Source organism: Chiloscyllium plagiosum, unplaced genomic scaffold, assembly GCF_037043375.1.
Source record: "Chiloscyllium plagiosum isolate Xiang-an unplaced genomic scaffold, Cpla_swu_hap1 HiC_scaffold_17, whole genome shotgun sequence".
NCBI lineage: Eukaryota > Metazoa > Chordata > Chondrichthyes > Orectolobiformes > Hemiscylliidae > Chiloscyllium > Chiloscyllium plagiosum.
In genome coordinates, this window is record NW_028270155.1 from 35,948,904 (window position 1) to 35,962,460 (window position 13,557).

At 38.4% G+C, this 13,557-nt stretch overlaps 1 protein-coding gene across 1 annotated transcript in view; it reads left to right on the plus strand.

Annotated features, from left to right (window-relative positions):
• Positions 1-9,191, plus strand: part of slc7a5 (solute carrier family 7 member 5) — a 90,237-nt gene extending 81,046 nt beyond the window's left edge. The window contains exon 10 of the mRNA XM_087995838.1: positions 1,848-9,191. Coding sequence (XP_087851964.1) covers positions 1,848-1,903 — 56 coding nt within the window. The 3' untranslated portion in view covers positions 1,904-9,191. The remainder of the gene's footprint in view (positions 1-1,847) is intronic.
• Positions 9,192-13,557: the final 4,366 nt, after the last annotated feature.

Here is a 13,557-nt window from a genome sequence, read left to right on the forward strand (position 1 = left end):
AATAAAAATATGTGGTTAATAAGTAAACAATGCATCATAAAGTGAATTTCACACTTCATCCTGCAATTCTTGCCATGACAGAGAGTGTCTCTTTTGTGCTGAAAAAGCCAAAAGAAGTCAGGGCTCCCAAGGCCTGCACCTGAACCATCATTCCTCATTTCACAGTGGTGGTGGTGGTGGTGGTGGTGGTGGTGTGGAGGGTGCAAATGGTGTCAGGCCATATTTTATGCATGAGAGGTTTAAATGGCCAGCTGCCTCCACTGAAATCAGATTTTAGAATCTCTGATATATGGACCCCAGAGAGTGGAGATTAGACCAGCTAAAACAAGGTCTGTTCTTGGTCTGGATAGGCAGGATTAAGCTCTGGAGACCTGAGATACCTCTGTGGATATGTCTCAGATCAATATTTAGTGTCAGATCAGATGTCCTTTGGGTAATTGGAGAAGATTGTGCATTTAAAAAGTGCATAAACCCATGAAAGGTGGTCGTCAGGGTAAGAGAAGGACCTGGGGAAACAGTGGTATATATTACTTTTATTAGATCAGGAGGAATATTCTGACCATCTTCAGCTGCTTCATCAATCATCCCTCCATCATAAAGTCAGAAGTGGGGATGACTCACTGATGTTTGCACAATGTTCAGCACCATCCGCAAGTCCTCAGATACTGAACCAGTCCATGCTGAAACGCAATAAGATCTGGATAATATCCAGGCTTGGGCTGACAAGTGACAAATAACATTTGCGCCACACAAATGTCAGGCTATGGCTATCACCAATAAAAGACTACTGCAATAACTACTGCCCTTTGATATTCAGTTGGTGTTACTATCAACATCCTGGAGGTTACCATTTACAAGAAACTCAATTGGATTCACATATAAAAACTGTGGCTACAAGGGCAGGTCAGACGTGAGGAATACTATGTCTAGTAACTCTTCTCCTGACTCCCTAAAGCCTGTCCACCATCTACAAGGTACAAGTCAGAAGTGTGATAGAATAATCCCCATTTATCTGGGTGAGTGCAGCTCCAACAACACTAGAAGCTTGACACCATCCAGGACCAAGCAGCTCACTTGATTGGCACCACATTAACAAGCATCCACTTGCTCCACTATTGATGCTCAGTTGCAGCAGTGTTACAACACTACCCAGGGCCCTGCAATTAACCGTATAAGTCTCGCCCTTGCTCGTCTTACCAAAATGCATTATCTGACATTTATTCAAATTAAAATCCATCTGCCATTCATCAGCCCAATGGCCCAATCAAGATCCTTTTGTACTCTTAGAAAATCTTCTTCACTATCAACTATATCATCAATGTTTGTGCCACCTGCAAACCTAATAACTATTCCTACTAAATTCTTATCAAATTGTTCATAAATGACAAACAACAGTGGACCCAGCACCAATCCCTTTGGAACACCACTGGTAACAGGCTCCAGTCCAAAAAACAACCCTGCACCATCATCCTCCATCTCCTATTGGCAAGCCAATTTTATATCCAGTTGACAAGCTCTCCTTGAATCCGATGTGACATAACTTGAATAATTAGTCTACCATGTACAATGTTGACCTGATTATTTTGCCCTAAAATAGCAGTCATTGCCCTGTGCAGTCCAATTTTGGAATTATTGGAAACCTGCTGAATAAACAGGCTGGTATTTTGGCTTCTTTATGCTAGGCCCCTGTAAAAATAGTAAAATTAGAGATCTGATGTTTACAGGTTGTCTATCGCCACCATTTTGAGCCAGTTACTGTCTTTTTAATTAGTATGTTTGAAAACATGTTGTTTAACATTAGCACATTGTTAGTTTTATCATTAAAAATTTTTCCTACTTTCTTGCAGATTCTGCAACTGTTTTCAGTCAAAAACTTATGGAGGTAGTACCTCAGAGTTCATAATAAAACAAATTGAACTCCTTCAGAAAAACGCACAAAGATTCAAGCAATTGAGACGTTGTTACACACTCCAAAGTCAACATTTTATTCATGGAAACACTTCTCATAACTTCAATTTGAGGATTTAGTCAACCACTTCAAAATTGGTTGAGAAAGCATCACATGCTCCTTTCATTAGAAAGGGAGTAAATGGTTGAGTACTATACTGGGTGAAGAGTATGCAATGTGTTTTGGTGTTTGTATAAATATCCCTCTGTGATTATTTGTGCATTGGTCAAAGGCTACTGATGGTGGATGCAATTCTGAAATACCTTCATGCCTGCAAAACTGTCTTAACTGTGGACAGGGCTAAAATTTAGGAATTACATGGGAGAGATTGACTGTTTGTTGGATCTTAGACAATCTTTGTTAATAAATATAGCTAGTTTGTTCATTTAGTTGAGAGGAATTAGAAAAAAAAATACATTTTTTTTTAGCCAAGATGTTGTGGTTCCTTACACTCAGAGACTGACCCCTAGAACTTCATGAAGTATTTCTTTGTATTGCAGTCCACTTTTATTTTCAAGTTTGTGTATAATGAGTAATTAAATGAATGCAATGGCCTATAATAACTCCCAACTGTTTATCCAAAAAGCAACAAAACTACATGTAATAGAAGGCTCAATATCTGATCTGTGTTCTCAATGATATTAATATGAAGCAATAACACATAAACTGTCTTTGTCTCTAGTGTCATGAAAGGAATACTGGTAAGGTCCTTCAGTGATTCTTATTGAAAGTGGTTGGTAAGGTTAAATGTTGTGTTTGCAGTATTGGGCTAGGCTGTGATTGAACAGCTTGCTGATAATTGCAGTCAATGTTTACTAATAAATCATATCTCCATTAATGGAAGGTTCTGCAATGTAACCAGTGCTTGTGGATCCAAACACAAGCAGGACAGAAAACTTCAAGGTTGCACCCAATGGTGCTTTATATTACATTGCCTGAAATAATGTGGTTAACGGAAGGACATTTCATTAGTGTTCATCATGTGGGGCCAAAGATCTGGTCAGCACATGAGCCAGCACTAATACCCTTCCAGGCTCAGCAGCTCATTCAAGCTTGGGAAGTCCGGTCCTTTTCTCAGTTACTTTGTTGTCGTTTCTTTGTATGGGGCAAATGCAGATTCTGCCCCATAGATGGCAAATGACCCCCACAATTTTTTTTAATTTCAGCCTTAAATGATGAATATGTAAATACAAAGTCTTTGCATCCATAGTTTTTAAAGATTTTGTTTTGCATTTATCTTATCAGATTTTCTGTACCAACAATACCTGATGAAGGAACTGACTTTTCAACACTGTTTATTATTTTTACATATTAGATAATTAATACCTTAACCCAACCGCTCCTAGATAATATAAATTTTCTTTCAGTGGAATTGCCCCCCTGTGGCAGTCTAGATGCTGGAATCATTGATGCTGTTCTTTGAGCTATCTCAACAGTCCAGTATCTTTTTGAAATTAGTCTAATCAACATAGTATAAATTTATCAATGCTTGTCTTTGAAGCTGTATTTGTTTAATATTTTTAATTAATATTAAAATATTTGAGCTGTAAATAAGTTAAATATATCATCCAGAAAGCCACAGATTAATTGTCATATATATATATTGTCATGACCTTCCACTTTGTAATATCTGAAAGTTTATGGAGCATTAATCAAACTGAACATTGTGCTCTGCTTCTCATTTAGTTTATTTTTAAATTAAGTCATAACAACAGGTAACAATTTTGGTTCAACTAAAAAATGCAATGTTTCAGGCAAACACAACCATTGAAAATGCATGCTATTCCAGTTAACTGTATTGCTTAAATGTGTTGTAGACTGGCTATGAAAGGCAAGCAATTCAAGCTGCTGTGTTTAAGACTCAGTTCTGATTTGTCAGCCTCTCATTACCTTCTCCAGAGCAATAAAGGATAGGCAATAAATGCTGGCCCACATTCCTTGAAAAAATAAATTCCACAGGATTTGTTAAGTTGACACTAGTGGAAATTTAGAGTGTATTCCCCACGATATGTTTTGTATGTTATTTAGCTGATGCCAACTTGAATGGAAGAGGATGTTTTTATTCTTTCTTTGATTATAGAATTATTGATATTGTTGATGCATAAGATAGTGCAACATTATCTGGAATTGTGGAGCAATCATTACCATTTTTTTTGTTCTTTTTCTGCTTTAATGCAGCACTGTAGAATCTGTTCAAGTTTCTCATTAAGGTCAATCTTTGTGTCTGTTAATGTAGAATGCTGCAGAGCCACTTGCCAGCAAAACAGAGCCATTGCCTGAATAAAAAATCCATTTAATAATTGCAAATAATAATTATACTCAAGTACATTTTGTGTCAGCAGTTATCCATTTATAACACTCCCACTTCTCAGTCTCAAGCTTGTTGGTTCAAATCCCATTTGAAACCTGACCACAAAATTTTGACTGGTACTTCAGTGCAGTACTGCACCTTTTGGAGATACTGCTTTTCAGATTAAATAATAAAACAAAAAAAACTGTCTTGCAACCAACTCCAGCCCCAGTGAGTATAGCAGATCCAGTGGCACAATTGCAGGTAAGAGTAGGGGATCACTGGTGCTGGGTTGATATTGATCTCTAAATTACCATTACAAAAGTAGATTGTCTAGTCAGTATCACATTATTTCTATGAGCTTGCTGCATATAAATTTGTTTTCTGCATTTTTTACCTGACAACAGTAGCTAAACTTTTAAAAGTGTCTTTGGAATGTCATGGATGAGGCTTTAGAATTGCACTTCTTCCTTTCTTTTCATTAAGAATGTGAGCATTCGCAGCTTCTGTATGTGCAAAAGTAATTTTTATTGTTTGTATGCACGTCTTATTAATAAGCTTAGTATTTCTCCTCAACCTATAAACGCACGAGAAAAACTTTTACATTCACTGAAAAATGTTTTATTCCATTTTATCGTTTTGAAATTGGAGTGTTTCTACTTTTGAAAGTATTCTGTAAATCAGTAGTTTAATTTGCCATTAATGAAATTGAGCCTTCAATTCACTACTGGTACAACTCACAACTTGTGTTGTCATATTATTTTTCAATGTGCTGCGATGTGTAGTCTTCAGATTGACATGTGAACTTAATTTTACTAATGTGTGTTTTAGTTTTTTGGAGTTTGTTTACATTTTTAAATAAAACCTTCCAGGGAGGGGAGAAAGCAATGAAATAAAAATGCACCTGGAAATTACCAATTCATTTGCTTTTAATGAAATATTCTGAATTCTGTAGAGACATAATAGGTCATTTTCTGAGTTTAAGATACTGAGTTTCACACTATTCTGAGTTCTTCTTTCCAACTATCTGTTCTTAGACAAGTGTAGCAGCTGGCCATCAAAGTGTCATTGATACTCTAGCAAGGAGGGTGACCATGTAAATAATACAAAATTTTGAACAAAAGTCAAATACATCAAAGTTTACCATTTTAAATTTTCTTCAGAAAATTAGGCCATCTGAATTAATATTTTGTGAAAATACGCTGTGTTACTACATGTAATTGGAGTTTTTATCAGTACAACATGCCTTTTAGCTGATAGCTTAATCCTCCTCCTCCCTCCCCACCTATCCACTGTCCCACCCTATTTCACCATACCCATCTCAACTTCATAGGAGAGCAGATGGCCTAGTGATATTACCACTAGACTATCAATTCAGAGACCTGTAATGTTCTGGGGACCTGGGTTCAAATACTGCCCTGGCAGGCTCAGCCAGTGGTGCCCACATCTTGTGAATGAATTTGAAGAATGTTGCTTCTTCTATCCTGCTAATTTTTTCCATCAGGAAATGTTGGGAAAAATTATTTTCTCTTAATTTTTGACATAATCTAGTGTAATTGAGTAATACTCCTTGTGACACAATTAAAACTTAAAAAATGCCTGAGCCTCCTGGCGGAAGGTTTCTGCTGTCAGCTTTAACTGGTGATCCAATACTGTGTGGCTCTTATTTGACCCTCAATTAAAGTTAAACTTCCATTCGTCAGGAAACTAACCATCTGCTCACCAGCTTTTGGTACACCTTCCTACACCATTATCACTGGGAGTGAGAAGCTACAATACCCCTTTACGAGTACAGAATTTCCACTTGATCAATCATAGTGGAGAGAGAAAGAAACTGTGCACGGTTCCCTTTTATGACTCAAAGGGGTCAGTTTTGACCAGTTTCAATCACTGATCTCCTAAATTTCTCAAGTTAAACAATGGCAATAGCGGAGCCACTTGGGTTTTGATTTCTTTGCAGCCAAAGAGATGAAGAAAAAAAAAGTTGTGTTCATCATCCAGAATCATTTAAAAAAAAATGTTTTTATGCTGAGTTAGGAAGAGGATCCAGAGCAAGTGTAATGCCTGCATGCAAACTTAGAAAAGTAACATGCTACAACGCACCTGAATGCAACGTTTTGAGCAAGATCATAGAGTGCCCATGGGGACCTCACCTAACATGAGTCATTTCTTTAAGAACTTGGAGGAAATTAGGAAAACATAATCTGCTGATCTATTTAAAATTGTAATTATTTTTCTCCATTGAGTCATAGGGACACTCCTGATTTTCTTTATTCATTCATGGGATATGAGCATCGCTGGCATTTATTACCAATTCCTATTTGCAATAACCCAGATTTTCATATCTCTCCATGGTGTAGGTACACTCAGTGCTGTTGTTAGGGAGTTTCAGAACTCTGACCTAGTGATGATGAAGGAACCATGATATATTTGCAAGTCATGGTGGTATATGCATTGAGGGGATGATGTAAACTGCTTGTTCATGCTAGATCTAAAATAGACAAAGTTAAAATATGTCTCTGGATTCCAGGCAGATCTTCTATTATTAGTATGCAGTGTAGTCTTTCAAATGAATTTTGGATAACTAAAAATGGCTGAGGTAAAAGCATAAACCTCAGGTGCAACAACAACTCCAAAGAATTATGGCTAAACTACTAGTTTTATAACAATGTTTTTGAAGGAGGGTTCATCTCAGCTGCATCATGGTTCATGGGTGTGCTGTCAATTTTTATTTACATGATAATTCATTAAGAATTGAAGCACTTCAGGGTCAAAATTCTCATACTATTTTAGATGTTCTGGCATAACGTCAGGAAATAGTTTCCAGAATAGCTGGAAACTAAGCTACAATGAGAAAAGGAGCCAAAACCTTTAAGGCTGGAGTTTTTCTGGCCTGGGACTTAATTGGGCCCCAACATTTCATTTTCTGCATGTAATGTGGGTATTCTTGGCAAGATCAGAATTTTTTTTCCCATATCAAATTTCCCCTGAGAAAGTGATAGTGAGCTGTATGATGGTGAGTGAGTTGGATCAAAGCTTATAGAGGAGGGTATTCCTGCATAATGACATTTTAAATAATAAAGATTGCTAATTTGGAAGATACTGCAAAAGGAACCTTGGTAGATTGCTTCATTATTTCTTGTAGCTGGAGTAAATGGTTAAGATGTGACCTCAGTCAAGAAGCTGTTTTGCCCTGAATGGTATGAAGCTTTTAAAGAGTTGATGAAGCTGTACTTGTCTAATAGGTAGAGAGTTTTATTTTAATATTGTGGCTTGCACCATGTAAATAGTGGACAGGTTTGGTGGAGTCTGGAGATGAATTACTTTATACAAAATTCCCAGCCTCTGACATGCTCTTGCAGCCACAGGTATTAATGTGTTTGACCCAGTAAAGTGTTGAGCCAATGGTGATCTCCAGGATGTTGATGGTGAGGGATTCAGTAACTACATATGCATTGCTCATCTCCACAACATACCACTATGTTTCTGAGTCAGAAGGATGTGAATTTGAGTCTCATTCTAGGACTTGAGCACAAAATTCTTAGATGATACTGAAGTATGCTACTGAAGATATTGGGAAGAGGAGAATGGTAGTGCAGGAGTGAATATTTGAACCTTCTAAATGTTTATAGGGATGGGATATGGTGGAAAAGAAAAGTCCTGGCAACTTTTAAAGCTCTCTGGGTCCTAAAACCTTCAGGGTATCTTAGATGCTGGTATCTTCCTGGGCTATTTGAAGAAATCCTCTGACTCCGGGAAGTTCTACTTGAAGTTTCTAGTTGAGCTCACAACCACAAAGTTTTCTGTTGCGGAAGTCTTTATACTTTCCATAGTCTTTCGCTTCACACATTTTGCTGCTCCAAACATGAGAACTATTAGTTCAGAAGGCTATTTAAAATGGTTCACTTTGTGGAAAAAGTAATATTCTGGAATTTGAATCAACCAAATCAAAAAGGTACTCAGCATCGTGTAAAATTCTGTTCTTAATGCTAAATTAAATTCTAATTGAGAATTGATGGTTTACACCATCTTTAGAGTTTTTTTTAGAATCCATAGTACTAATTTATAGTACCTAAGTATACTGATTTTCAGGTTACTGTATACAGTTTATTCTTTTAAATATTTTTACTACACAATTGAATGTTTCTTATGTTGTAACATTTTTTGATGTGTTAAGTATTTTATGAAATCTTTTGAAATGTATGTATACTGTCTGTAACCAGAGGTGCTACAGTACTGATATTTAATCATTTTTATAAAAATAATTGGCTTGAATAGCTTTGTCCAACATTTGATCACCTGTACGCAGGAGATGAGGAAATTCAAAGTTTTAGGCAAAATTATTTCTTTCTGAATTGTAACAACAAAATTAAGTTTTGAGCTTCTCCTTTTGACATACTTTATTGGCAGTTTTAATTGACTTCCCCTGTACCCAAGTCTTATTATTTTGTCATTTGTAGGGTATGAAAGGTAACTTCAACTAAACAGAGAGCAGAAAACCAACAACTAGTGCCTACCTTCATTACCACCTCATCTTCAAGTATTTTCATGACCTCATTGTTTGGGAGGTAATTGTGACACTGGAAGTGTGAAGTTATTTTGATTTGCACTTTTTCCAATTTATTTATTTCAATGGATCATCAAAATCTTATGCACTGTTTATTTTCTGTTTGGAATCAAATTGCATAATTGTTTATGACCCCCAAAATGTTATTACTTTGCTTGTAACAATATCCTATTTGAATCTTGAAATATTAGACTGTAAAAAGTTCTTGTGAATCAAGAACAGTACTTCATGGTGATGTATTGTGATTTTAGTGACTTTACCACAATCTGCAAAATCGCTGTCAATGATTGGAATGATAAAATATTTATCGCAAATTGACTTGCTTGTCTCAAATTCTGATGTATTAAAAGACTGCTATCCAGAATAAACACAAGTCTTTGAGGTTACATTTTAAAAGCAGTTTTTAAAACAATCTGAAATGTCTTCTCTTATTTTAAAATGTGTTGATTGACAGATTTATAAATGTTTCTGTGGTAATAGATTTTAGGGTCACTTCATTGTTTTTACAAGTGTTATCTTAAGTGGTAAATCATAGTCCTCAAACATGTTGTTACATGAATGTAGCTTTAAAGTAGATGTTAAGATGAGCCAAATGGCTCAATCTTGCCATATTTTGACAGTATCATTTTTGTTGGGTTTCGTAAGGGGTTAGTGAGTTTTCTTGTACTTTTGTCCCAACCTCCTCTCATTAGCAACCTACCAAACCCTTTTTGCCCCCTCTGATCTAGTGTTCACTAGATTCTATCACTCACAGCAGGAAGATGTCGTTACCACTGCTGTAACAGACTTGTCATCTTTGGTGTTGCTGCATTTTTAAAAGGCCAGTTCACACTTGGTCAGTACTGGCATCTGGAACCACCTTGCATGGTTCATGACATTTGGTCTAGATTTGGCAGGGAAGAGGAAATTACCTGCTCACCTTACAGATGAGATGGAGGCCCTAGTGGATAGGGTGATTGGGGGGGGTTATATTATTGACCCCAGGATAGTCAGTGGAGGACATGACAGCAGACCATGCCAGCCTGTTCTGACATTGCCACCTGTATCAGTGCAGTCTCACCCATCTGCAAGCTCATCCATCAGCAAAGATCAATGACCTTCTCCACCCTGTCAGGGGATGTGCCACTAGTCTTTCTCCGCTACTTCACAGACTTTTTCTCTGCTAATGCTTCCACCTCCCATCAAGGCTCATGCTCAAATAAAGCAAAATACAGTGGTGCTGGAAAGCTGAAAATAAAGAAAATGTAGAAACTTGCAGGTCTGGGAGGTAAAACTGGAGTCAATGTTTAAGGTCCATGACTTCCTCAGAACTGACTCATGCTCTAAGATTTTCACACTATTGAATGTATGATGTCCCTCTCTCTCAGCAAACCAATGCCCCCACACCATTTAACTCCACATGCCCTTTGCACCTCCTACTTAACTCAGGAGAGTTTATCGTTCTTCTCCCACACAGTAGCAATACTAGCCGTGACATTCAAGATTCCTTTCTCTCGATGAAGGAGGAAACTGCTCATAACAGAGAAGAAAAAGCCAAGGTGGATGGTGCGATGTTCAAGGAGACTCACCACCTCCCCCCCTCCCCCACCCCATCCAAAAACAAGGCAAAGATCCTGACTCTGTCAGGCCCAAGTGGCTACCTAAGTGTGCTCAAATCCTTCAACTTATAACAAACAATTCCTTGACTTACTCTGCCAGGATCCACTGATTGTAGGGTGTCTCCCTTGACGTGACTGAGCACTATCCTCTCTGATTTTTGAGCCATGGCCAACAGGTTGAAGCTAATGCAGTAGGTCTGCCATATTACCTACTGGTATCATGATGGTGTGGTATTATTACTGGACTATTAATCCAGACACCCAGTCTATGTTCTGGGGACCTGAGGTCACATTCTGCCATGGTAGAATGTGGAATTTGAATCCAGTGATTTAAAAAAAAATTAAGTGTTGAATGACCATAATGTTGGAAAATCCCATCTGTTTCACAATTGTCCAAGTGCCATTGAGTTGATTCAACTCCCATTATGGGCAATTAGGAATGGGCAAAAAAAAATGCTGCCCCGGCCAGCAACACCTATATTCTGTAAATGAATGCCAAAAACTGTCTACCCTTTTGATTGGCGACTGCTGCAAACCATGACAAACTCGCTCGCTATGTGTTTGTGTTATAAGTCACGGCAAGGCCTAACAGAAATGTCATGAACATCCAAGTAGGCGCAAGGTGAGTGACAGTTAGGAGAAAAATTAGCATTCTTGAGATACATCTTGGCCCAGTCCATGGGGTGATGCATGTCCCTGTGTGCAAAGTTGCTTCATTGCAGTTAATTACCTGTGTGCTCCAAAGTGCAACACTGAAGTGCAGATGTGTACTGTTAGTGGTTTGGACATGTGCCATGATGATGTGGAGAAGCTGACACCCTGTGCATTCAGCTGGGGGGGGGGGGGGGGGGGCTGTGAGAGTGGATATGTGGCTCCTGCCCTAGAAAGTGCCATGAGATGTTGGTGCTGTGTGCCCAGGATGGTCTGGCAAGGCAAGCTGGTGTTGCCAGATACCTGCTCTGACTGGAATCATGCAACTCCTTAGTGAGAAACTTTTCTCAATGCTGGAACTCTGGAAAATGGTTGATCCTGAATTCGAGAATTGTTTCACAATTCTCACATGACTGTCCCGGATTTCTAGCACTAGCCAGAATTCCTCCTAATTTTCTTCCCAGCTGTGCAGAGCTTCAAAGTAAGTACATAACAACAACTTGGGCGGCACGGTGGCACAGTGGTTAGCACTGCTGCCTCACAGCGCCAGAGACCCGGGTTCAATTCCCGCCTCAGGTGACTGACTGTGTGGAGTTTGCACGTTCTCCCTGTGTCTGCGTGGGTTTCCTCCGGGTGCTCCGGTTTCCTCCCACAGTCCAAAGATGTGCAGGGTCAGGTGAATTGGCCACACTAAATTGCCTGTAGTGTTAGGTAAGGGGTAAATGTAGGGGTATGGGTGGGTTTCGCTTCGGCGGGTCGGTGTGGACTTGTTGGGCCGAAGGGCCTGTTTCCACACTGTAATCTAGTCTAGTCTAATCTAAAACTTCTGAAATCGAAGTCAATGCCACGATCACTGTACCAATGCTGACTGCGATACGCAGAACCTTGGAGCAGTTGCACAGTTTGAAGGGAGTATGAGTCATACACCACTTTATTCAGGATGACAAAAGATTGCACCCTGAGATTTAGTTTATTTTTGCATCTTTTAAAATGATAAAACTATTATCTACATTTCAAGGTACCTGGGAATGTGTAATAAATGCTGATGAGCCAAAAATATCCACATTTCTCGAATGAATGAAAACTGTTGTTTATTTTTGACTCTTCGAGCAATCATGTCAAACTGAATTCAATTGTGCTAGTCAACTAACAGCAAATTTATATCATAGAAAGATCTGCCTTTCGCAATACAAATTTAACCAATCATGAGCTGCTCATTCACCTGGAAATAATTTTACTTCAACAACGTTGGGGTTAAATTGTGTAACATGGGTGTTAGTTTTTTTTTAAAAAATTTATTTTAGAAAAGGAATTTTTTCTTTTGAATATCACAACAAATACAAAACCATAAAAAAACAAACCCATTAATTATATAAATAGCTAATAACTAAGCTAAAAAGGGAAAATCTTAATAATAATGATAACAACTATAACATAGCTCAGCAAAGCAAAGCAATAGCCCTGACCATCGAGCACATAAGTTTATATATATTCATATGTTCGTAGTTCCTCCCTCTGGATACCAACTCCATTACACAGAATTGCCATGACTATATAAAGTCTCTGATTAATATGGCAGACAAATCTGTACCCAGGTAGTCCACAAAGGACCACCACATCTTATAGAAATTCTCAGTCTTATGGTGCACCATACTTGTAAGAAAGTCCAAGGGGATATGCTCCATGATTAACTTATACCAACTCACCAGCCCAGGAGATTTTCTGACACCCAACCTAATAGAATGTTCTTTCTTGCACAAAACGTGAGGATACTGAAAAACCTTTTTTTGGGGGAGCATCTAAAGAAAGTGAATTAACAAAGCCAAGAAGAAGAGATACAGGATCCATCTCAATCCCCGTCCCCAAGGCCTTCTCTATTTCGCCTCACACAGCGCTCCAGTATGCCCACATGCTTTGGCAGGGCCAAAGACAATGAGTAAGTGTGCCCATGCTCACTTTACATTTAGGACACATTGGAGGTACTCCCGCTTTAAATTTAGCGAGGCGATCTGGGGTCAGATGGACCCTGTGGAGAATCTTCAATTGCAAGGTGTGGATCCTGTTGCAAATCAAGATCCTTTTTACATTTTCCCAGATAACCTCCTATTATTTCAGAAGAGATCTCAATGTCCAACTCCATCTCCCTTACCTTACAGAGCCATTTGGTCTCGTCCGAGCGACTCTCTCCCAATAGATGGTAAGTGTTGCTAACAGATAATGTATCCTCAGCACTCAACACACTCCATGTCAGACCTATAAGTTAGAAGTGTGGTCTGTTTTTGTATGAAATTTATAATTTGCAAGAAACGAAAGAGATCCTTACTGGGCAATTCATATTTCTGAGCCAACTGGTCAAAAGAAATCAGTATGTCCCCTTCGAATAAATCACCCAGACAAGACATGCCTCTAGCTGCCCATAGTTTAAACCCAGAGTCCATCATCCCTGGCTGAAAGCCCAGCATATCAGCTGCGGATGTCAAAAATGATGTTTTGACAATATTGC